This window comes from Lontra canadensis, unplaced genomic scaffold (genome assembly GCF_010015895.1).
Source record: "Lontra canadensis isolate GAN:19392208 unplaced genomic scaffold, GSC_riverotter_1.0 scaffold43, whole genome shotgun sequence".
In the NCBI taxonomy this organism is placed as follows: domain Eukaryota; kingdom Metazoa; phylum Chordata; class Mammalia; order Carnivora; family Mustelidae; genus Lontra; species Lontra canadensis.
In genome coordinates this window covers 933,253-960,384 of record NW_022631037.1, presented here as the reverse complement: position 1 = coordinate 960,384, position 27,132 = coordinate 933,253, and the positions used below count along the sequence as shown (strand labels likewise).

Below are 27,132 nucleotides of genomic sequence, written 5' to 3'. Positions count from 1 at the left end.
ACTTCATCAAAACTGAAACATTTGTGCTTCAAAGGACATCATTAAGAAAGAGGAAAAACAGAATGGAGTTTTATAACATTTATGTCTGATAACTGACTTGTATCCAAAATATAAACAGAACTATTATAACTCAAAAAAGAAAACACAAATAACTCATAAATTCAAACAAAAAAGATATATGTTAGTGAATGAATACATGAAAAGATGCTCAATATCATTAGCCATCAAGGAAATGCAGATCAAAGGTATAATCAGATACCATTTCATGAGACATCAATAGGATGGGTATAGTCAAAGGACGGTAGTAACAATCAATAGTGGAAATGTGGAGAAATTGGAACTTTCATGCACTGCAGGTGGGAATGTAAAATGTAGTCCCTCTGCCTGGCAGCTCTTCACATAGTTAAGGATAGAATTACCATATAACTCAGCAATTCAACTCCTAGGTGCATCCTCGAGAAATGAAAACATATGTCCACACAAATACTTATACCCAAGAGAATTAAAAATATAGTTGACCCTTGAACAACATAAGTTTGAACTACACAGATCCACTTATACAGGTTTTTTATAAAACAGTATTGTAGATATATTTTCTCTTATGATTTCTTTCTCCACATTTCTGGTAGTTGTATTTACTTATTATATGTGTCTTTGTCCTTTGGTCTTATTAACATTTCTAGTTTTTTTTTTTTAAGATTTTATTTATTATATTTGTCAGAGAGTGAGAAGGAGAGAGCACAAGCAGGGGAAACAGCAGACAGAGGTAAAAGCAGGCTCCCCACTGAGTAAGGAGCCTGATGCAGGACTCGATCCCAGGATCATGACCTGAGCCAAAGGTAGACACCCAGCTGACTGAGCCACCCAGGCATCCCCCAAATATTTTTTTAAAGAAGAACTGACAGATTCTACAACATAGATGAATTATGATTATCTATGTACAGTAAAAGATACCAGTCACAAAAGACCACATATTCTATTCAGCCCAGGAAAAAAACTATGAACACTCCTCAGAAAGACATAGAAGCATATAAAATATTAAACATCACTTCAGGGATTTATTTGACTATCTTACAATTGATTAATGATCCTCTTAAAATTCCATGAGCATTCTGATTTATTTTTGCTTCATTTTTCATTTACATAAATATATTATGAATTTTTTTAAAAGAATTATTCATTTATTTGAGAGAGAGAAAGAGAGAGAGAGAACATGCATGCATGGGGGAAGGGCAAAGGGAGAAGGAGAGAGAGAATCTCAAGCATACTGCCCACTGAGCACAGAACCCAATGTGGGGCTTGATCTCATGACCCTGAGATCATGAAAAGCCGAAATCAAGAGTTGGACACTTAACTAACTGAGCCACGCAGGCACCCCAAGCATATCATGAATTTAAGAGTACAGCCAGTGTGAGGTTCAATGGGTAGGGAATTATGTGGAGAGGACAGGAAAATTACAAGAGATTTCATTGCACATACATTCATTAAGTGTCCACTATGTTCCAGTGCCTGCCCAGACTGTGAAAACAACATGGCAATATACAGATGGGAACCCTAAAGAATAGGAATAGATTTGACTTCAACTTGGACTGGGCTTAGACCTCACATTCACCTGCCAATCTCTCCTAATAAATGTTATAAATTGCTTTTAAACATTTTAAAATAAAAATAAAAATAATTTTTCATTTTTGAGATCCTTTAATTTCTTATCCTTGTTATTAATCATTAATGTAAATGAAGAATACACATAATAACAGTAAGAAATAGCATTGGATGGTAAGGAATAAATTTTCCTCCTCAAAGTTAAAAACAGAGGCCACTGGAAAAAGTTACTTACTGCACAATCCTTTGGTCTCTCCAGAGACTTCATATCTAACTTTCAATTTAAGCACACTGGAAATGACTGCTAATGACATCTATCAGTCCTTGTCTTTTGTTTTCTTCACCATACATGGGTTTTGAATTTCCACATTAGACAGCTGCTCAAGGCCACCATTTCTATACAGGCAAATACAAAGGTGTCTCCTTTCTCATCATATTGGCTGCATTCCCTTTCCAGTTCTCTATCAGCTCTCTTTACCTGATCCTTCCACCCTTTGGCACAAATTCCCATGATGGTTTCTCTGATGGACACAGCTGTCTCTACTTACTTTACAGCCCCATCATTGTATTCATACATAACTGAGGCACTCACAATTGTATTATACAAGAGCTTTTCAAGCTACTTTAGAAATCAAATGCCTGCACCATCAAAACAATATCCTCATTAAGTGGAGAATTTGTCATTCTATGTGCACTCTCGCCCTAATTCTTCAAGAATTAGAAACTAATCACTGGAAAAAAACTACATGGCACAGGCAAAGAGGCTACAACAAATGCTACTCTCAGTATGCCTACTGCCTCTGCACCAACTTTTAAGCGCCCTAGGCAAACTGGCTTATACACATAGGCTAGCCCAAATTCATAGAAACATGACTCGTTCCACCTGCTAAAAGTTTCAGTCTGTGTAAAGAAAGGGTGGGTCGGGGGAGATGCTGCAATTAAAGAAAAAGAAGCTTCTTTCAAGTTAGGAAATGGCTCATTTGTTCCTTGATCTTAAATATCAGGTTATGCGAAATTTTGTTCAATGTGTTGATGTAAATCACTTTAGGTGAAGCTGTAACTCAGAGACAAGAAGCTAAACTCCTTCATATAAATATTTGCCAAATATCATCAATCTTATCAAGCCTACATCACTCACATAAATCCAATCTCTAGGGTTTTCCAGTCAAGTAAAATAATATGTAACTAACAATGAGATACTTCTTAACAGAAGTACTATGGATTGGGGTATTCACAGATGAAAGGGACAGGTTGGGAAGAGCTGTTGTGGAATGCTACAACAGACAGTACTCAGAGCATGAGGAGACAAATCACAAATGTGTTGTTGTCATTGCTGTTGATGCTTTTTCAACTCTGTAAACTATATATTCAAATATACATCCAGAAGCACCTGAATCAACAAAGTGAACATATATATACATAAGCAGTACCCAAAACAAAACAAAAAACCCCAGGACATTACAGAATCCCAAAAGCCCTCTCTCATATACCTTTCCAGCCCTCTTCTCCCAAGGCTACATACTACCCTGTCTTCTGATGACCATACTAAACATCCTCAAAAGACATCGCTGGGTTCTAATACACAGTTTATTACACTTATTTCCATCTTTTATCCCTAGAAATGTACTTTTATAATACCCTATTTTTCAACATTTTAAGTAATACACACTTCAGATTTAATGAAATACACACTAAATAGATGCTATGGCATCCCCAAATCAAGACAGCCATTTTACAAATACTACAATGAAAGAAGGGGTGATACTCCTAATGGATCAGGAATTACTAAAAATTCACTTCTGAGGGCCTCAAGCCACTTGACCAGAACTTACTAATAAAATTATAGGTCACTCATAAAGCACTTGAGTGACACTCGTAAAGCATCCTTCCAGATCTCTTATCATGAACAATTCACAGAATACAAGAGAGCCTAATATTTTTTTTAAAGATTTTATTTATTTATTTGACAGACAGAGATCACAAGTATGCAGAGAGGCAGGCAGAGAGAGAGGGGAAAGTAGGCTCCCTGCTGAGCAGAGAGCCCAATGCGGGGCTTGATGCCAGGACCCTAGGATCATGACCTGAGCTGAAGGCAGAGACTTAAGCCACTGAGCCACCCAGGTGCCCCATGAGAGCCAAATATTTTAATAATGCTTATTTCAACTATTCAGTGGGTCCAGCAATGCAAAGGGAAGCATTTAGGACCACATGACAAAGATGTTCCAAAGGCAGTGCGTGGGTGGCCCTGTCAGTTAAGTAAGCGTCTGCCTTTGGCTCAGGTCATGATCCCAGGTCCTGGGATCAAGCCCCACGTTGAGCCCCACATTAGGCTCCCTGCTCAGCTGGGAGTCTGCTTCTCCCTCTGCCCTTCCCCCTACTCATGTGCTCACTTGCTTTCTCTCTCTTTATCTCTCTCAAATAAATAAGATGCCCCAAAGGATATCAACTTAAAAAGAAAGTACAAAGGCATTAAGAAAAAGTAATAATGATTCACTCTCCCATTCATTTTTTATCAAACTTCACTAACAATTTGTACTTGCTAAAGACTCATAAAACAGAAGCTCCTATTCCCAAAAGGAGAAACACTCCAGATACTGGAGAGATACTCAAGAGATGATGACTACAAACATGTAACTTTCAAATTTCAGATTTTCTGGATTTACTCCAACACAATATATAGGAGAAACTTCACTCATATATCCAAATATATATTCACTTCTTTAAATATCCATGAAACACCATTAATTTCCAGCTCAGCCTGATATATCGTTTTTCCTGGAAATCAGTACTGATCCTATATTAATAATTCTCTTCCTCATCTGATGACTTTTAAAAGAGTTGCAGTACATTCTAAACCATTTTGGCTAACTAAACATCTTGGAAAAGGACCACTGATGCTTTGAAACCAGAAAATCTTTGTAATAAATGTTTTTCATCCTTAGCAAACAGAGTTTTATTCTTACAAGAAGCAAAAATAAACATCATAATATTTTTCAAGTTAGTTAGAACATATGCATATATTATACTTTCCATGTGGCCCTTACTTCCTTCATCTAAATCAAGCTAGATAACTTTGCTCTCAAGGAGATTACTGCCTAGTGGCAGAGACAGAACAAGTAAACACAAAATGCGTACAGTAACATGGAAAGTTAAGCGTCTTAACAGAGACAACAATTACATGTTATAAAAGCATTCCCAAAGGGTGTTGAGTAATTAAAGAGGTCTGTAATCAAATAAATCTGAGAAATATGCAAATGCAGTAAATAAATTTAAGCAGGTTAAAATGCTAGTCACCATTGCCATTCTCCAACAGAAGGCAGCGTTTCCTGAGTATATGTGACCAGGGCACCCTGATTCCCACAGCATGTTGAAGGTCTACTGTTCTGCCAACAGAATTTGAGAACTGCTATCTTTGGGGACTTAAAAGAAGGCAAGGTTACTTTAAGCCAAAGGTGTCAGGAAACACTTCACATAAGAACTAATACAGACACTCAGCCAAGAAAGATATGCAGGATTAAGACATTCTGGGAAAGGAGGGTGCTGGTATAAAGGCCAATTCAGACAGGAAAATAAAGCAACAGTGCACCTGCAAAGAAATGAGAATGACTGGGGTTCAAAGTAAATGTAGCATAAGCAGCATGAAAAAGGAATTGTAGAAATATTTAACAAGGATATTGGATACTGATAAAGAAGATTCTTGTGTGTGAAAAACCTTGGGAGATCAGATGATAAAAAATGTACAAGATGCATGTCCCTATTGGCCCAGGACATTTCCAGTACACATGTTGACCAGACTTGTTCAGAATTAAATTAGTATGGCAGTTGTTCAAATCGGAAGATCTCAGTTTAGATGATAAATTATATATGATCATTTGGAAATGATCTTTGGAGAGGTACAAATGAAAAAGATTGTTCATGAATTGATAATTGTTGAAACTAGGTAAGTACATGGTGGTTCATTATACTACTACTTTCTTTAAATAACATTATGTACTTCCCAAAATAAAAATTTAAAAAAATTCTTGAACAACATTCACAGGAGATGAAATAGTATTTCTATGGCATTAATAGTTTAATAAAACACAATATTTTCACCATATCACTAAATGTTTATCAAAAAAGAAAAATCAGGGTGCCTGGGTGGCTCAGCGGGTTAAGCCGCTGCCTTCGGCTCAGGTCATGATTCCAGGGTCCTGGGATCGAGTCCCACGTCGGGCTCTCTGCTCAGCAGGGAGCTTGCTTCCCTCTCACTCTCTCTCCCTGCCTCTTTGCCTACTTGTGATCTCTCTCTATCAAATAAATAAATAAAATCTTTAAAAAAAAAAAAGAAAAATCATTAGAAATAAAAAATACATTTAACTATTTTAAGGTAACTAAAAATTCCTCTTTCTGTAAGAAATGCATAATTTCCTGTGAAATGTGTAAACCTGGCAATTCACAGACCTGTACCCCTGGGGCTAAGAATACATTATATGTTTATAAAAAATTTTAAAAATTGTTTTAAAAATAAATAAAAAATAAAGCAAAAAAAAAAAAAGAACCACATAATTTCAAGGAAGAGTGAAAACTAAGAATACATTTTCTAGTCACTCTTCTTTTGCTTAAAAACATTTTCATTCTTATTTCCACTATAAATGATTTAAAATCCCAAGAGTATATGAAATTTCCTTAATTTTAACAATGTGGCACTTTCTATACCGATTCTGCCAATTGATTCAAGAGTTTTATGTATTTGAGTTTTTTAGGTCAGACAGAAAATCTGTAAGTAGGCCCAAGTTAGAACATTCTACAAACAAATCCTTCTATAGCAAAATCTCAAATTGCAAAATACTCCTCCACAAATTGGCAAATATTGTCAATGTACAAAAAACAAAGATTTTAGAAGACAAATTGCATTTACAGCTTACAGTATCATAGGTTTTTATAAATTCTTACATGTAGGTCCTTATTCAAAGGGATACATTCACCCCAATGTTTATAGCAGCATTATCAACAATAGCCAAATTATGAAAAGAGCACAAATGTCCATTGACTGGTGAATAGATAAAGAGGATATGTGTGTGTGTGTCTGTGTGTGTGTGCGTACACACACAGACACACACACGAATATTACTCAGCCATCATTCATCAAAAAGAATGAAATCTTGCCATTTGCATAGCATGGATGGAGCTAGAGAGTATTATGCTAAGTGAAATAAATCAGCCAGAGAAAGACAAACACCATATGAAGAGAAAGACAAACACTCATATATGGAATTTAAAAAGACAAAACAGATGAATATGGGGGGGTGGGCAAACCAGAAAAAAGACTCTTAACTCCAGAAAACAAATGGATGGTTACTCGAAGGGAGGTGATCGGGGGATGGGTTAAATGCGTAATGAGTATTAAGAAGGGCACTTGTGGGTGCCTGGGTGGTTCAGTGGGTTAAGTGACTGCCTTCGGCTCAGGTCATGATCCCCAAGTCCCAGGATCGAGTCCCACATCGGGCTCCCAGCTCCATGGGGAGTCTGCTTCTCCCTCTGATCTTCTTCTCCCCTCTCATGCTCTCTCTCTCTCAAATAAATAAATAAAATCTTTAAAAAAAAAAAAAGAAGGGTACTTGTGATGAGCACTGGGTGTTGTACATAAGTGATGAATCATTAGATACTACATCTGAAACTAACACTACACTACGTTAACTAACTGGATTTAAATAAAAACTTTAAGGAAAAAAATGAAACAAATACATTTCCCATTGCCTGTTAAATAACAGACACTCATGTTAGTAGAAACATATTTCACCTATTTGTAAGAGGTATACAATTAAGGATATAAGGCAGATCTACATCATTTTATAGAAAATTTTATTAGACCATCTAAGCTTAAAAGTTACTATTATCACATATAATATTGCCCATTTTCTCAATTAAACAGAGTACTCTGATAGGCCTATTCTCATTCTAGTGTATCAAAAATATTAAAAAGCCAGTGTCCTTCAAATCTAATTATAAATTCAATACATAAATCTAGTGGTTTTATGCTAAGTGAAACAAGTCAGTCAGAGAAGAACAAGTATCATATGATTTCACTCATATGTGAACTTTAAGAAACAAAACAAATGATCAAGAAGAGAGTCCAAAAAAAGACTTAAATACAGAGAATGAACTGGGAGGGGGAGAAAGGTGGGCAAAATAGGTGAAGGAGATTAAGAACACTTATAGTGATGAGTATTGTGATATATAGGAATGTTGTATTATTACATTGTGTATCTGAGACAAATATAACACTGTATTAATTATATGTGAATTTTCATTCTTACTTAAATCTAAAGATTTTAAATTGTTCCTTTATAAGAAAGCTTATTTTTTCTTTTAAATTTTTATCCTGGGTATTTAATTACTGAAAATCTGTATTTTTTACTTATTTACTAAAAAAAACAACATCATAAACATGCTCTATAAAGATTTCTATTATTAGCTTATTTATAGTTATTAACTTCTCTTTAGTTACTATAATAACTGATTTTATACCCAACATTTATTACAAAGAAAACAAATCTATTGACAAATACAATATTACTTCCAGCCTAATGTTTAAATAAGGTTTAAATTTCAAAACATACACTGCCACTTAAATAAACTATCTTAACAAATAATGATGTGGGATGTTTTCCTCCAATTTTACACCCAGCTGAGGGAGCAAAAGCTATCATTACATTTTAAAAATAAAAAAGAAAGTAGGTCTAGGTTCCTGACCTTATTTTAGAAGGGAAAAGCAGCTACTAAGGAATACAGACTCTAAGTGTAAAATTAGTATGGAGTCACAACAGAGATATCTGACTTTGCAGAAGCCAAGACACACATATCATTGATTAATGATGAAGGACAGAAGACCACTGATAAAATGTAAGATAAATGCTCAGGAAAACCTGGTATCTGAATCTGGCTGAAATATGCATACTCTGTCCTGATTCACTGCTATGTAGCTCACAAATATGGAGGTAACAGATAGATTCATACATGGTTACTTATGTACATTCTATTTCTCTAATTATTTTAATTATAATGAGTAACAAAATACAGTGTAATATATTAATGCATAAGAACTGTATAAAAAGAATATACTAAAACAGGCCATGTAATATCCAAAGCTGTCCATATTATATATAAAATACATTTGTGAATGAAGATGTTATTAACAAATATATGCTCCTCAAAAACTTTTTAATTTTTTTACATATTTTTACATATACATACATATTTAAATTTTTTACATTTTTACATAAAATCAATGATAGCTGGATTAATGTACTCACTCACTCGTTCAAGAAATATTTAATGAGAGCCTACGCTGGGTTAGCTCAATGTCCCAGGGGCTAAATATATGAATGGTATACATTAGAGTCTGTGAGAAAACAAAAATTATCTCAATGAACATAATCTCCATTACTATCTTTGTAGATCTGTGAGAGACTATTGCAAATTAAGAAATACAAACTCTCATAATTCTTCTTCCTAATCTACCAAATCATAAACTATACATTATAATGAATTATTGTATTATGTGTTATATATCTTATATAATATATGCAACTACCTATAAATGATAATGTATCAGTTATCTCAGGAACATGACCTCTAATCAGAAAAGATATGTCTACTACCCAGGGCTTAATATATAGTAGGTATCAGGTAAACACCTAATGAATAAGTATGTAAATAGTTGTGGTATTTCTTTTTTTTTTAAAGGCTTTTTTTTTCTTTTTTTTTAAGATTTTATTTATTTATTTGACAGACAGAGATCACAAGTAAGCAGAGAGCCAGGCAGAGAGAGAGAGGGGAAGCAGGCTCCCCGCCGAGCAGAGAGCCCGATGTGGGGCTTGATCCCAGGACCCTGAGATCATGACCTGAGCCGAAGGCAGAGGCTTAACCCACTGAGCCACCCAGGCGCCCCAATAGTTGTGGTATTTCAAAAGCAACAGCAATATGAGTTGGATTCCCTAGTTATAAAAAAAAACAAAATCTGTTCCAACAAAACTATCTCTACATCACGTGCATAATCAGCCTCTGGAAAAAACAGCTTACAGCTTTGATGGAGAGTTCAAGAAGTTAAAATACAAGAATGAAAACTACTGTTTTACTACTGTGTAGTGAAAAAAAAAAAATTCTAGTATATGTGCTCCCGAAGCGAGCACAAAAAAGAAAATTCTAACTCAAGACTTTATTTGAACTCTGTTCCTGCTGGAATCTCCTTCACCTCTTGGCCTGCCCCAGAGACCTGGGACTTCCCAGCCCCTCCCTACAACTGCATGAAACAATTCCTTTCAAAAAACAAACATCAATCAGCCAGTCAGTGAGTATGTATGTGGCTCCAGATTCCTGCACTTTCAAACAGTACTGGAAGTCGTGGGAGATGAAGAAAAAAGGAGGGAGAAAAAGAAAGAGACTGTCACATTTCTCTAAGTTTCAAATCCCTCATATATGATAATCCAGTTATCTCTTCAAGAATGTTATGTTAAGGAAATAATTTAACAACAGCTTCAAAAGTATGGCATGGCTACATGAACCTAAGTTAATCACAATTACTCAAGGAGAATATGTAAGGAGAAACTGAGGCAACATAGTACAAGGCTTGCTCACTAAGAGGAAAAAAATGTGGTGTGGGTTGTAAATACATACCATAAAATGAGAGTAGTAAGAGATCCACAGAAACACAGGAATATCAAAACAACTAAAACTAACCACAAAATACTAATGTAACATTTACAATAAGTTTGCTGAGTCTATCAAATAGCATAAACTCAAAAGCATATTATAAGAAATAAACCAAGTTGATACATACTTGTGACAAAAAATTTTTTTGTGAAAGTACAGCTATCAAAGGCAGCAATTTTCTCCTGCAAGACTACAACGAGGATCCTAAAATTAGAGGGGGAGGAAAAAAACAACAAAAAATGAGAACGTGAAATTTGGTAAATTAAATCATAAATAAGTTAAATCATTAGATTTAAAGAAGTATCCACCAATGCAATTTAGTCAAGAAACATCAGCCTCTTAAAATGTAAAAACAGAACCACAAAATCCTTACTGTAATCAAGAAAGACATGATTAGAAGAAGAAAAGTCACAGAAGAAACTATAGCTCAAAACATTATTTTCCTCTAAATAAAACTTTATTTTCATTCATTATAAATCAAATAAATCTATCTTCATTAGGAATGTATGAAATCAATAAACTGCTGGCCTTTTACTAAAAGTGTTTTTCCAGTGCGGGCTCAAAGTCATGGAATTAAACATAAAATGGATTTATGTAACCTGTCACTTAAAATGATTGCTGAATTTCCCAACGCAAGAGCGAAAGAAAGAAAGAAACGAAGCTCAGACAACTATTATTCAGTATAAATGAGTCATTTCTGATTGACTCAATATATTAAAATTTAATCAGAATCTCTATGAACTATATTTCTCCCAGAACCCAAGATTTGTTAAAAAGAAAAAAAAAAATTAGAAAAATAAGAGTTAGAAAGTATTTTATAACCAAAATTCCTAAAATACATCCCAGATGAGATTACTTTATAAATTATGTTTTTGAGTACTTTTCTTTGCATAACATTAATATAAAGATCCAACCTGCAAAGTTATTTTAATAATCAAATAAAAGATTATAATTGTTAAATATTTAACATGCTCAGGGTATTTTTCCAAATTTGGGGAAAGTAAATCTGAGTAACAGATGTTAATGATGAGTGGGGAAAAAAAGAAAATGTTGTCTTTAACATGCATGCTTTATTAATCTTATTTCATTTGCTAATGCAGAACAAAATCCTTAACACAGATGACAACACATAATAAATGATTCTGTCATGGCACTTAACATAAGAAACCAACCAATCATCAGACCCAGGTTAAAAGGCTTAGAGAATCCGTAAGAAAAAGGTGACAAACTCAAAAGAAAGAAAATGCAGAGAGACAAACAGAGATAAAAAGGTTTTCTTATAATCAAGCAGCCCCTCCCCATAATATAGTAACATACAAAATCATTTCCATAAGGACGGATTAATTTATTATGAATATTCCTAAATCTAAAAGACTGTGTCATATCGCTGATTTGCAAAACCAAATGCAGAATTAACCAGGGAGAATCAGATTTGACATTTTATAGAGCAAAATCTAAGCAGTATCCCGACATCCACATGATAACTTTTCCTCTAACCTTTACCACATTTGAACTCATGTAACTTCTAAATGGAAAATTAATTTTTTTAAATTACAGAATGTGTCCAAATCTACAGGTGTTTTTGTTGGAACATATATCTTCAACGGTTTTTCATTTAAAAAAAAAAAAGGCGAATATGAACCTTTGCTACATCAAAAAAATTTCCAGAGAATTTTGTAATCACTTTTCATTAATGACATCTCATATTATAAATCACTTTTATCTGCTTTTACTCCTACTCAGAAGTTTCACCATCATTAATCACCTATGATGAGCACACAGATGACTACAAAAAGATTAACTGCATCAATTTTTATGGTAATTTATATATGTTGAAATATTAAATGTGCTCATTATTTCACAGTTAAAATTAAAAGTAATAAACACAAAAATATCTGTTTTAAGAAAAGTTGACCTAACTGCATCATCCAGAAACAAAGTATTTGGAATAAGTACAGATTTACTGTAACAGCTCAAAAAAATAATGCAAGAAATACTTTTTTATAAAATTCGACTGTACTGCGTTTTTCTGTTTTCTAGTATATTTGTGTATTTGTAATACAAGTAAATTGTGACCTAAAAATCTTATTTGTACTTAATCTCCCTTTCCAAAGTGTGTTTAAGTTTCTGTTTGACTAAATATGTACATAATCTATTTTGTGAGAACACAAAGGACACTTGAAGAAGAACTTTCATTATATTTTCCCCAGGTTAAATATATTACCCACTGGATCCACCCACTCAATAATGCTGATTTTGAATAATTTGATGTGTCATTGGATAATTACATTATCCCAGCAATAATATTTCTGTTTCCTATAATTTTGAGTTTGAAGTATAAATATGCATAATAATTAGATCTCCACTATAAATGGCACCCTATCACTGAACAGCTTTTCTTTGTCCTATTTCATTTTTCTGCTTGAATTCAAATACTTTTATCATTAGTATCAAACCCACATGTTCTTTTAGTTTATATTTGTCAGGTATGTCTTTACCTTCTTTTTACAACCAACCTTTCTGAGTCATTCTTCGAATCCCTTTAAAATCTAACCTGAGAGTCTTTTATTATAAAATTTATTTTATATTGACACAGCATAAATTATTGTGTTTTCCACATTCCATGTATTTGCTTTTTTATGAGATGTAAGATTTACAGTTTCCATCCGTGACCTCGATCAAGATATTTACTATTGCAGGGCTGCAGTTTTCTCAAATGTAAAAGGAAGTACTGAGTAACAGAGATTCTTAAAGCCCCTATCTTCCCTAATGTTCAGTGGCTATAAACTAATTCTTCACTGTCATGAGGACAGGTTCAACCCAGATCTGAGTATTTTCCTAGAGATGAAAGAAGGAAAATCTGCCTAGTCTGTGTTTTAGCTCTACTGAGAAATATAAAGAAATAACAATATTTAAAAGCCATTTTATTATTCAGAATATGCTTTGTTTTGATGAATGTTAACAGGAAAGTTATACTGCATATCATAAACCACAGATCCACATACATTCTATCCATTAACATTATGTTATGCATGTAAAAAAGTTCCTCAAAGCAATACTTAATCTTTGTACATTTGCTCAGATACTTTTTATTCTTTTCCATTTCAGTTTTTAAATGCTAGTTATGACTCACTAAACTTAATTCACTAATGGGTCAAGACTGGAAGTTTGATAACATTAATTCAGAAATCTTAACAGCTAGCTACTCCATTTGGCAGAATTCAGAAGGTATTTTGGGACTTCAAAATCACAGATGGCAAATGATACTAGTAGAGCTCTACCTGCCCGGGAGGTACCTTACTTTGAAAAACACATAAAGAAATGCTTACCGTTTGTTGCAATGGAGATCATAGATAGGTGTTTTAAACTGAATAGACTTGACCATCTCCCCAGTACGAAGTGAATATAGATCTACACAACAGTAAGGTGGACTTGTGCTAAAAAAAAAAAAAAAAAAAGCCATTATTTTTAAAAAATGTGGCAGGGCCAGTAAACTCTATATTTTCAATGATTTATTGTGTACTAACACAGTGGCCAACTGAACATAACAACAACAACAACAAAATCAATTAAGAAATATTTTTTTAAAAAAGAACATTAATGGATAAATCTGAAATAAAATACATGGATGATCAATTAAAAAACTCTACATTTTCTTATTAACATGATTGTTAAACCCCTAATATAATATAAGGAAATTGATTTGAACTACTAAAAAAATCATAATATATCCCAATTAACTCATTTCAGAAATATAAAATTTGGGAAAAAGAAAATGAAACTCAACAAATTATTACTATAGAAAAGAAAAAAATCATAAGATTATCTTAATAAATGTAGATATGTATTTGATAAACTTAAAAACTTATTCATGGTAAGAAATATTTCATTAATCTGATAAATTATAGCAACCTTAAAACTAATAAAAACTATCAACCATATATAATGGTAAAACACTGAAAATCTTCACCCTAAAATCAAAAACTAGAAAAGAATATTCATTATCAAACCACATCTACTCAACATAGTACGTAAAGTCCTGTGCATAAGGGAAGAAAATAAATTACTATTCAGAAGAAATAAAGCTGTCATTATTTGCCAAGAACTTGACTGTGTAAGTATAAAACCCAGTAATACAAATCTGTACATCAAAATATACATAAAGACAACCCCACAATAGGGGTGGTTGGGTGACTCAGTACATTAAGCGTTTGCCTTTGGCTCAGGTCATGATCCCAGGGTCCTGGGATTGAGCCCTGAATCCAGCTCACTCCTCAGCAGGGAGTCTGCTTCTAAACTCTGCCCCACACCCCCACTGCACTTCTCTCTCTTTCTCTCTGAAATAAAATCTTAAAAAAAAAAAGACAACCTCACAATAAAGATGAACCATTAATATATGCGTCATTAATATGGATTGTTAACTGATATATCAATTTACCCAAGTCACTAATACAACAGCGCTTTTTTCTTTATAAATTAAGCACAAACCGTTATAAAATGAAATTTAAAAATATATATGTTGAATATATGAATATACTGAATACCTTGGAATAAATCTTAGATTTTGACATATTTACACAAAAAGAAACAAAACAAAACAAAGCAAAATAAACTGAAGTACACATAACACAGGCTGACAGACTTTCTAAACTGATACAGTTCTATCCTAATAAAAAATTGACCAGAATGAGACCTCATTCTAAAATGTATATAGGGGCACCTGGGTGGCTCACTGGGTTAAAGCCTCTGCCTTTGGCTCAGGTCATGATCCCAGGGTCCTGGGATCAAGCCCTGCGTCGGGCTCTCTGCTCAGCGGGGAGCTTGCTTCCTCCTCTCTCTCTCTGCCTGCCTCTCTGCCTACTTGTGATCTCTATCTGTCAAATAAATAAAATCTTAAAAAATAAAATGTATATAAATAATCCAGGGGCGCTTGGGTGATTCAGTGGATTAGGCCTCTGCCTTTGGCTCAGGTCATGATCTCAGGGTCCTGGGATCGAGCCCTGCATCGGGTCTGTGCTTGGCGGGGAGACTGCTTCCCCCTCTGTCTCTGCCTGCCTCTCTGGCTACTTGTGATCTCTCTCTCTCTCTGTGTCAAATAAATAAATAAATAAATATATTTTTAAAAATAAATAAATAAAATGTGCATTCCACATGATCAGACTTAACTGGAAAGGTATAGTAATTAAGACACTGAGTTCCTGACACTAGAACAGATGAAGAGATTGATGTTTCCATCTTAACAAAGTAGGAAAAGAACAGCAAGTTAAATCCAATAAAAGTTCAATGAGGGAACTAGTAGTACAATATGAAATGAAATGAAACTGGAGTAAGTAAAAGAAAAAGAATCTATGAACTAAAACCTCGTTTTCTGTAACCAATATAAACCAATCTATAAAGAAACAAATAATTTAAATATCCCAATATCTATAAAAGAAACTGAACTCATAATTTAAAACTTCTCACAGTGAAATCCTCAAAACTGGCTTCATTTGTAAATTCTATCAATCATTTAAATAAAAATGTTTAGATATCCTACTAAATAAAAACTTGAAAAAAAAAAAAAAAAAGGAAAAACAGAACTATCATAACTATCATATGACCCAGCAATTCCACCACTGGGTATTTGATGGAAAAAAAAAAAAAAAAAAGACTCACTCAAAAAGATACACTATGCACTGCCATGTTCATAGCAGCACTATTTATAACAGCCAAGACATGGAAGCAACCTGTGTCCATCAATGGATAAATGGATGGAGAAAATGTGTTAGATGCAGATACAGATACGCAATGGAGTATTGTTCAGGCATTTTATTAAAAAAAAAAAAAAAAAGGAAATCTTGCCATTTGTAACATGGATAGACCTTCAGGTCATTATGCTGAATGAAACAAGTCAGACAAAGACAAATACTGTATGCACTCACTAATATGTGGAATTCTAAAAAACAAAAAACCTGAACTCATCAATATAGAGAACAGACTAGAGTTGCCAGAGGTAAAGGTATGCAAAATGGGAGAAGATAGTCAAAAGGAACAAACATCCAATTATAAGATTAACAAGTCATGCAGATGTAATATACAGCATGGTAACTAGAGTTAACAATTCTTTATTATATATTTAAAAGTTAAGAGAGTAGATCTTAAAAGTTCTCACCAAAAGAAAAAAAATGGTTACTGTGTGGTGACAAATGTTAACTAGACTTACTGTGGTGACCATTTTGCAATATATACAAATATCAAATCATCATATCGTATACCTGAAGCTAAGACAATGTCACAGGGCAATTATATCTCAATTTAAGGGAAAAATAGGTATTATAATACTGGTCTGAGCAAATAAATACAGGTCAAGGGAAGAGAATAGAGAGCCATAAATAAACTCACACATATGGCCAAATGATTTCCACCAAAGATACCGTATAATTAAGCGATGAAAAGAACAGTTTTTGAACAAATGTCGCCTTTAAAAATTAGATATTTGCATGGAAGGAATTAAAATTTCCCCTAACTTACATATAAAAATTAACTCAAAAATGGATCACAGTCTAAGAACATAAGGACCAAACATAAGAACCAAATAGCTTCTAGAACAAAATTTAGATAAAATCCATTTCTTAAATAAGAAAAAGCATGAGTTACAGACATAACTGATAACCCAAAATTATCAAAATTATCAACTTTTATATTTAAAAATGAAAAAGCAAGTCCCATATTGTGAGAAAATATTTTCAAAAGATGTATCGGACAAAGGGTTTGTCCAGAACATAAAAAGAACTCTTATCATTCAATAATAATGATACATACAACACATTTTAAAGGCCATAATATTTTAAAAGACACTTTACCAAGGAAAATAAAGAGACATCAACTAAGTGCTTGAAAAGGTGCTGAACAGTGAAATGCAAATTAAAACCACTAAACCACTAAAGGATACCACTACACTCACTAGAATGGCTAAAACTTAAAAGGCTGGTAATAGAAGAATACAAAGTAATTAAAATGTCATATATTGCTGTTGGGAATGCAAAATGGCACAGTCACTCTGAAAAATAGTTTAGCAGCTTTTATACATTAAACATACCCTTACCATATGTCACGTCTAGGTAATTTCCTATTCATAATAACAAAACAATAATGTAGATCAATAGGTGAATGGATAAACATATTGTGATATACTGAAGCAACGGAATATTATTCAGCAATTTTAAAGAACGAGTTATCCATACAACAACATAAATGAATCTCAAAACCATTATGAAGTAGAAAAAAGCCAGAAACAGAGTCTACGCACTGCATGAGTCCCTTTCCATGAAAAGGCAGAAAGGTAAAACTATAATCATAGGAAGTAATCAGTGGTTGCCAAGGGGAAGGGAAAGAGGGAAATGCCATGAAAAATGTACGGGATGCTGGAAACATTGCTGTGTCTTGATTATGGAGAGTCCTTACACAACTGTAGACAACTGGCCAAACTGGAGGAGGGGAAGAACCGAATAAAACCTGAACTTCTATCTCTAACACTGACACAAGGCAAAAATTTTTTTCCTAATGTTCCCAACTAATTAATCCAGTCCTCTGCTGAGAAGCAATGAGTTAATAATGAATGAAATCTAACATTTTGCCAGACCAACCGGGAAGAAAAAAACAGCTTGTCACCTTCAATTAGCAGCTCATTACAGCACAGTACACTAGAAACTTGAATTCTGATCATTTCACTGGAATCCATACAATGTCACAACTGAGATTCTTTCTGCAGAAAACCTTCAACAGAAGTGGACAAAACAAATGCTATGAAGGCTCAGTTTAGAGTTGACCAAACAAGGCTTGGAAGAATTGAAAAAATCTATTTATATATGGAAAAAAACTCTTATTCAATGACTAACAGAAAAAATTCTTTTAAAACAAGAGTTTTCAGAAAGTCACACATTCATAAAGGAGTCATGTTATCTGCCAATAGCACAGTTATGTACATGCCTGACATATCCTTTTATTCTCCTTTTTCTCTCTTTTTAAGAGAGAAAAAGGGAAGCCTTGACTATTTCCCTGGAACACAGCAAGACAATCTTAATTTTCCTCATGGATAGGCTAATGAGAAAGCTTTCCATAACATCACCAGTATGCACGCCCCATAACAGAAAGAATGCATGTTAAACTAAAACTAAAACATACAGACATGAAATAAGCTTTTACTTTGCACTCTAATACACACCAGGAAGTGCCACAAGAAAGTTGTATAGAGAATGAGTCTTCGTTAGACCTCTAGAACTCAAATGGGTTAACATTTTTACAGGTTTGTGTTTGACATTTTAAACATAAAGCTATCACTTAACTTTACAATAAGCCTAATTAATTATTTAAGGGGAAAAAGTTCCATATAGAATTGTTGAGAGCCAAATTTAAAATGTAACTGAATATATTGGAAGCAAACAGCAGAGATTGAAAAGAAATCAGGAATGATACAATTTTTATTACTAAATGGTTGGCTCAGGAAGACTAACTTGTGGCCCCAGCATCTCTGTCTTTCCAATACATAGATATCTACATGCATAGCATAAAGTTATGTTGTACTTTTCATGACAAATACAAATACAAATAGAACTGAACACGAATCATCCTTAACTGACCTTCTCTTTACTAGCTTGTTCTCCAACTAGCTTGTTTTATGGTGAGTAACCAAGAATGTAAGCTGAAAAATTTTGTATCAGAATAATCTGTTACCTATTGTACCCATGACCTATACCCATAGGGATATTATTAAGCTTTTCTTACAGAGGGAAAACTCCTCCCACAGCCAATGGTACGGTATTTACACAGTTCATTCATTTCAGTGAGGAGTGCTGATGAGAACTATTTAAAGGGCAAATTTTTTAAAAAGTTTCCATTACTGAAAATACAATGGTTAAATTAAGAATTAAGGAACTGGGCACTTGGGTGGCTCAGTTGGTTAAGCAACTGCCTTCGGCTCAGGTCATGATCCCAGAGTCCCGGGATTGAGTCCATCATTGGGCTCCCGGCTCCATAAGGAGTCTGCTTCTCCCTCTGACCTTCTCCCCTCTCACACTCACTCTCACTCTCTCTCTCTCTCTCAAATAATTAAATAAAATCTTTTTTTAAAAAAAGGAACTATAAAACAAAATAGATTTCTTAAAAGAAAAATATTTAAATATTATAAATATAAAAGATAAACAATAAAATACTAAACATTTCCATCTAAATACCTTGCCTACTTCAGTATAACTTCTCTGTAATACTTCTCATATTAAAAACATTAATATAAATATATTTATTAATTTTTTTATTTTTAGAGTTTTTGCTTCAGAGCAAAATTGAGAAGATACAGAGAATTTCCACACACTCCTCCTACCATTCATGCATAGAATACCCTTTATCAACATCCCCCATCAGAATGGAATGTTTGCTATAACTGATGAACCTATAATGACATACAATCACCCAAGTCCACAGCTTACATAAGTGTTCACTCTTGGTATTATACATTCTATAGATTTGGACAAATTTATAATGACATATATCCAACATTATAATATCATAAAGAATAAACTCATTACCCTAAAATTCCTGTATGCTTTGCCTATTCACCCCTCCTTCAATTACCCTAGCAAACACTGATCTTTTTACTATCTCCACAGTTTTGCCTTTACCAGAGTAGAACTGAAATCACAGAGGATGTAGTCTTTTCAGACTAACTTCTTTCACTTAGCAATATGCATTTAACTTTCCTCCACTTCTTTTTATGGCTTAATAGCTCATTTTAGTCCTGATCAACATTCCATTACTCAGATGTACCACAGTTTCTTTACCCATTCATCTACTGAAGGATATCTTGATGGTTCCATGTTCTTGTAATTATAAATAAAACTAATATAAACACTTGTGTGCACTTTTGTGTGCAAATATAAATTTTCTACACCTCTGGGTAAATACTAAGCAAGGTAATTTCATTAATCATATGATAAGAGTTTAGCTTTGTATGAAATTGCCAATCAAAGTGGTTTTACTATTTTGCATTCCTACCAGAAATGAATGAGAGTTCCTATTGCTCTACAGCCTTACCAGCACTTGATTTTATCAGTTTTCTGGATTTTGGCCATTCTAACAGGTGTGTAGTAGTATCTCATAACTGTTTCAATTTGAATGTCCCTGATCATTTATAAGATATGGAGCATATTTTCATATGCTCATTTGACATCTATACATTGGAGGTGAGGTGAGGTCTTTTGCCCAATTTTTAATCAGGTTTTTCATTTACTTATTGGATTTTGAGAGATCACTATATATTTAGATACCTGCCCTTTGTTAGATGTGTATTTTCCAAGTGTTTTCTCCCAATCTGTGTTTCATATTCTCATTCTATTGACAGTGTTTTCGAAGAAGTATTTATAATGATATCCAACTTTTGTTCAGAAAATTGAATCTGTGAAGTATAGGATAAACCTCCAAAACATTTCTAGAATGAAAGGAAATGAATAAAAGGGATGAAATGGAAAATAGCAGATAAAAAGAACTGAACATAGAGATCCAATTTATGGAAATACATATTATTGAAGAAATTCTGCCTTAAGACTATAGCATCTATCCCCACCTGATAGTATCCAGCCTGCCACCCTATGCTATTTCTTACCTTTGGGCCTCCACAATCATGTAAGCCAATTCCTTTAAATGAAAATCATGTTGAATCACTGCATTTTACACCTGAAACTAATATAACATTGTATGTTAACTATACCAGAATTTAAATAAAATAACTTCTTAAAGAAAGAAAACTCCAGAAACCAATACTGTACTGTATGTTAACTAAAAAAAAATTTTAATTAAAAATAACAAAATTAAATTAAATTTAAATTAAAATTAAATGAAAGAGAAAGAAAAACCATGTGTGTGGGTGTGGGTGTGTACACTGAACTGGGTAATCAAGAATATAATATACATGCCCAGAGCTGGATGTTTGCTCAAAAAAGAACTGCAAGGACACAACTTGCATCTCTGGCTGGGCCTTTAAGTCTGCAACAAGCTGGAGATGAAGGCTAAGACAGTGTTACAGATGCCATCACTATGGATTCAAGGACCATCCCAGCTCAGTACCAATTTGCAAATGTTAGAGTATTTCTTTTTTCTTATTGGTGTCTGTCATGTAAGAACATCTCTGTCAGGTCACTGCCTGACCGCCAAGATAACAGAGATTTCAGTAATCACATAAGACAATAAACATAGGCTTTACAAAGAGTTTGGAAAAGCCACTAAACAATGGGTGGATACAGGCAAAAACAGCATACTCTAGGGAAGAGGACAATCTGATATTCAGAGCAGCAGATTACAATATTCAAATGCCCACTGTTTAACAAAAAATTTCAAGGCACACAAAAAAACGTGAAAGGATGGCCTATTCATAGAAATAAATGGAGGGAAACATTGAGGAAGCCCAGATATTGTACTTAGTATACAAAGAATTTATATCAATTGACTTAAATATCATACTCAAAAAGCTACAAGAAAACAGGAGGATAAACTAACAAATTGAGAAAATCAGTAAAAATCTTGGAATTATGAAACAGGAACCACATAGAAATAATGGAACTGAAAAGTACAAAAATTAAAATGGAAAACACACTAAAAGTCTGAGTATCAGAATAGGCAGAAGATAGAATGTGCAAATTTGAAAATAAGACAACTGAAATAACACATCAGAGGAAAATTAAAAAAGAATGAAGAAAAATTAACACAGCTTACGAGCAACATTATAAGTCAACTAAACATAACCAACTTATAGAAGACTCCACCCAACAACAGAATACACATTCTTATGAAGTACACATGGAACGTTCTACAGGATACACCATATGTTAGCCACATAACAAGTCTCAATAAATTCGAAAACAATGAAAACAAGCTTTCTAACCAAAATGGAATGAAACTGGTAATCAAAACCAGAAGGAAAACCGGAAATTCACAAATATGTTGAATTAAACAATAACCTCTTAAATAACCACTAGGCCACAAATATGTGGAATTAAATAATAAACTCCTGAACAATTGGCACCACATTAATGGAATGTGGTGGGGGTGGGGGGAGACTCTTGATTATCTGAACTGATAGAGAAAAAGCACTTCCCAAAATTCAACATCCTTTCATGATAAAAAAAAAAATGTAAGAAATTAGGAATTAAAGAAAATTTCCAAATATGACAAAGGGCATTTATAAAACACTCACGGCTAATGTTATACTCAATGGTAAAAGACTGAATGCTTTCCCCCTAAGGTCAGGAAGAAGAAAAGGATGTCCACTTTTAATACTGCTATTCAACATTGTGTTGAAAAATCTAGCAAAAGCAATTAGGCAAGAAAAAAATATTAAAAATCTTATAAGTTGGATAAAAAGATTTACTAACTCACTCTATTCACGGACAACATGATCCAATATTTAAAAAAATCTCAAAGAATCCACAAAATAATACTAAAAATGATAAATTCCAGAATGTTGCAAGGTCCAAGATCAACACATATAAAACAGCAACTATCAATCCAAAAGAGAAATTAAGAAAGCAGTTTCATTAACAAGAGCAATGCAATATCTATCAAAATTCCAATTTCTGCCCCTTTTTGCAGAAATGAAAAGCAAACCTAAAAGCAAATTGAATTGTAAGAGGCCCCAAATAGCCACACGGTACTGAAAAAGAACAAACCTGGCAAACTCACATTTCCCAATTGCAAAACTAAAAATAAAGAGATTTTAATCAAAACACTGTGATACTGACATAACATCAGATATATAAACCAATGCAACAGAATTCTGATTCTAGTATCAGTTAGTTTTCAAAAAAGGTGCCAAATCTATTCAATGGAGGAAAAAGACAGTATCTTCAAGAAGTGGTTCTGGGTAAACTGAAAGTCTACCTGCAAAAGAATTAGGTCGGACCCCTATCTTATATCATAACTAAAAATTAACTCAAAATGGATTAAAGACCTAAATATAAGATCTAAAACTATAAAACTCTTAGAAGGAAATATAGAGAGAAATCTGCAGGACCTTGGATTTGGCAATATTCTTAAATATGATACCAAAAGCACAAGCAACAAAAGAAAAAAATAAATAAATTGGTTTACTCAATACTGAAAAATCTGTGCATCAAAGGACATTATCAGGGGCACCTGGGTGGCTCAGCTGGTTAAAGCATCTGCCTTCAGCTCAGTCATGAACTCAGGATCTTCGGATCAAGCCCTGCCTCTGGCTTCCTGATCAGCAGGTGGAAGGGAGGCGGGAGGGGGAAGAGGGGTGGTGTCTGCGTCTGCTTCTCCCTCTCCCGCTGCCCTTCCCCCACTCACTCTCTCTTTCTTTCTCTCTCAAATAAATATTTTTTTAAAAAAGGACATTATCAAGAAAGTGAAAAAACTGAGAGAAGATATTTGTAAATGATTTATCAGATAAAGGGATAGTATCTAAAATCTATAAAGAAGTTATTAAACTCAACACCCAAAAAAGCAAAGAATCCAGTCAAGAAATGGGCAGAAGACATGAAGAGACATTTCTCCAAAGATTTACAAATGGCTAAAAGACACATGAAAAAAATGCTCAACATCACTTGGTATCAGGGAAATGCCAATCAAAACCACAATGAGATAGCCCCTCACACTGGTAAGAATGCTGAAAATTAACAAGTCAGGAAACAAATGTTGGTGAGGATGCAGAGAAAAGGCAGCCCTCTTACACTGTTGGTGGCAAGGCAAACTGGTACAGCCACTCTGGAAAACAGTAAGGAGGTTCATCAAAAAGTTAAAAATAGAACTACCCTACGACCCAACAACTACACTACTAGGTATTTATCCAAAGGACTCAAAAACAGTGATTTGCAGGGGCACATGCACCCCAATGTTTATAGTAGCAATATCCACACAATTGCCAAAATATGGAAAGAGCCCAGATATCCACTGATGAATGAATGGATAAAGAAGATTTGGTAGATATATATATATAGATATAGCTATATACATACAATGGAATATTACTCAGCCATCAAAAAGAATGAAATCTTGCCATTTGCAATGACAAGATGGAACTAGAGTGTGTTATGCTAAGTGAAATAAATCAGTCAGAGAAAGACAAATACTATATGATTTCACTCATCTGTGGAATTTAAGAAACAAAACAGAGAACACAGGGGCAGGAAAGGAAAAATAAGATAAACACAGAGAGAGAGGTAAACCAAAAGGACTCTTTACTCTAGGGAACAAACTGAGGGCTGCTGGGGCTGAGGTGAGTGGGGGATTGGGATAATTGGGTGATGGGCATTAAGGAGGGCACATAATGTAATGAACACGGGGTGCTATATGCAACTGATGAATCAGTTAAAAAGAATGTGAAAAGACAACCTAAAAAATATGAGACAATAATTGCAAACCAGAGATCAGATAAGAGTCAAGTACCCAGAATACACTGAACTCTTACTATTCAATAAAAAGAAGACAAACAACCCATACTTACAAAAGGACAAAGGATACAATTAGACATTTACAAAAGGACAAAGGATACAATTAGACATTTCTCCAAAGAAGACAGATATATGGCCGGCAAACATATGAAAAGATGCTTAACATCATTAGTTATTAGGGAAATGCAAATCAAAACCACAATGAGATACCACTTCCCACCCACTAGGTTGGTTGTAATAAAACAACTGAAAAAGAGCAAGCATTGGCAAGGATGTAGGGTGGAACCCTGGTCCAATGCTGGTGGGAATATCAAATGGTGCAGCCCCTGTGGAAAATAGTTTGATGGCTCTTCAAAAAGCTAGACACAGAAATACATCTGACCCAGTAATTCCACTCCTAGGTGTATATCCATGAGACATGAAAGCATATGTCCACAGAAAAACATATACATGAGCATTCATATTAGCATTATTCATAACAACCACAAAGTAGAAACAACCTAGACATCCCTTAACTGATGAAAGCATAAACAAATTGTGGTCTACACATACAATATTATTTGGCCTTAAAATGGAATGAAGTTCCAATTGTATGACATTCTGGAATAGGCAAATTTATGGAGACAGTAAAAAGATCAGTGCCTGCCAGAAGTTAGGAAGGGATGAAGAGGGAGAACATAAAGGATTTTTAGAGCAGTGAAAATACTCTGCTTGATACAATAATGATAGATAACACACCATCACCTGGTCTAGGAAACACAGTAATATTATTGAACAAGACAGTGGGTGGGGGCATCTGTGTGTTATCTATTCAACCATATTGACAGAAAAAGCTGATAAATAAGTAGAAAAGGAAAACTTAATCTAGAGAATAGAACAGAGGACAGAACCTTGGCAAACAATGACAGTTCAATAATATTACAATATTTTTATGCTTATTAACATTATTTTCAGATCTCCAATATACTGTGATCTTGTTCAAGCCACTAACAACAACGTATCATTCATTTCTCATGACCTCGTCATGTGCCTAGAACATAGTATACCATCAATTAATATTTTTGGAGGAGTAATCAGAGTGGATGAAGGAAAAACAAGATGTTCAGAAATAGAGTGTAATGAGCAGTGCCCACAGTTAGGGACTATACAGGCATGGGGATTTGTGATCTATTTCATTGTATCACACTCAAAGGTTACGAACCTAAAAATCTATCTACTTTGCCATAGTAATCTTCCTAAACAATATCTCTAATCATTTATTCCTTTTTCAGAAACTATCAAAGACACCCCACTGTCATAAAGCTCAACCTTTCATCTAAGCAAGTAACACCCTCCATGATACTGACTCAATTTTTGTTTTAAATATTTAGTCGACACTTTCTTCTTTCAACTTGTACTCTAGCTCATGTACCATTAGTGCCTTTTTTACTCATGGTCTCTATCTACCTGGCTCTCTTTCATTCCCATGTCTACACACCTATATCTCCAAAATTCTTCAGACTGACTACAATGCTTGCTTCTTTCTTTGAAATACCATAATACTTTACCCATCAGGTCAATTAAAGGATCTGCCAGCCATAACCAACTTAATAAGAAATGACCTACTAACCATTCCATGAGTAGTCAGCAGTCTTGAAAGGCCATGCTCTTTACTACAAAGGCCCTCCCCTTATATGACCAGAGAAGGTATCTAACATAAGGTCAAGCAACTTATGGATAGGTGTAAAGTATTAAACTGTATCCATATAGAGATATACCACAGCACCTTGAAAAGGAAAACAAAAAAAGAAAAAAATGAACTATATTCAGAGAATAGAGGATTATAGGTGATGGCAGTATATCCTAACGCCTCATATATCACACATTTAAAATGGTTAAAGATCAACAAATTTTTAGAGCAATATGGAAGTAAACAATGAACAAAAAAAGTGTCAAAATTGGGTTTCATTCTCAGAATGATGGAAGAGAATCATTGCCTTTTATTTGTAATAATGAATTCACTTGATAAATTTAATTAGTTATCTCTGTTCTAGCCAATCTGAACGAAACAGGCCAAAGTTCTTTCCTTCATTGAGCATATTCTAGTAGATGAAGACAAATATAAACACATAAATAAGTGAAATAAACCAAATGATAAGTATAGATGAACAGTATGAATAAAGAAAAACACCAGGAGGTTAGAAGAGGAAGTACAGGGGAGGAAGGTCTTATGAGGATTAGAGAGGAAGAATTAGGAAATGATCTGGGAGTACTGGTTTCTTCTGATGACTAGTGGGAACCTATACAAATGGCACAATCTGTCATGATGGTCACAAGGTATATAACAGCAGTGTGACTAAGAGTGTAGAGAGAAGAGCAAAAGAGTACATCTCATCTGGAGTATGGAGATGGGTTCTCC

At 34.0% G+C, this 27,132-nt stretch overlaps 1 protein-coding gene across 11 annotated transcripts in view; it reads right to left on the bottom strand.

Annotated features, from left to right (window-relative positions):
- Positions 1–27,132, bottom strand: part of BCAS3 (BCAS3 microtubule associated cell migration factor) — a 584,262-nt gene that overhangs the window by 436,979 nt on the left and 120,151 nt on the right. For all 11 annotated transcript variants that reach the window (XM_032871859.1, XM_032871862.1, XM_032871866.1 and 8 more), the window contains exons 8-9: positions 13,626–13,733; positions 10,424–10,500 (exon numbers count right to left, since the gene is read on the bottom strand). In XM_032871859.1, the coding sequence (XP_032727750.1) occupies positions 10,424–10,500; positions 13,626–13,733 (185 nt within the window). The remainder of the gene's footprint in view (positions 1–10,423; positions 10,501–13,625; positions 13,734–27,132) is intronic.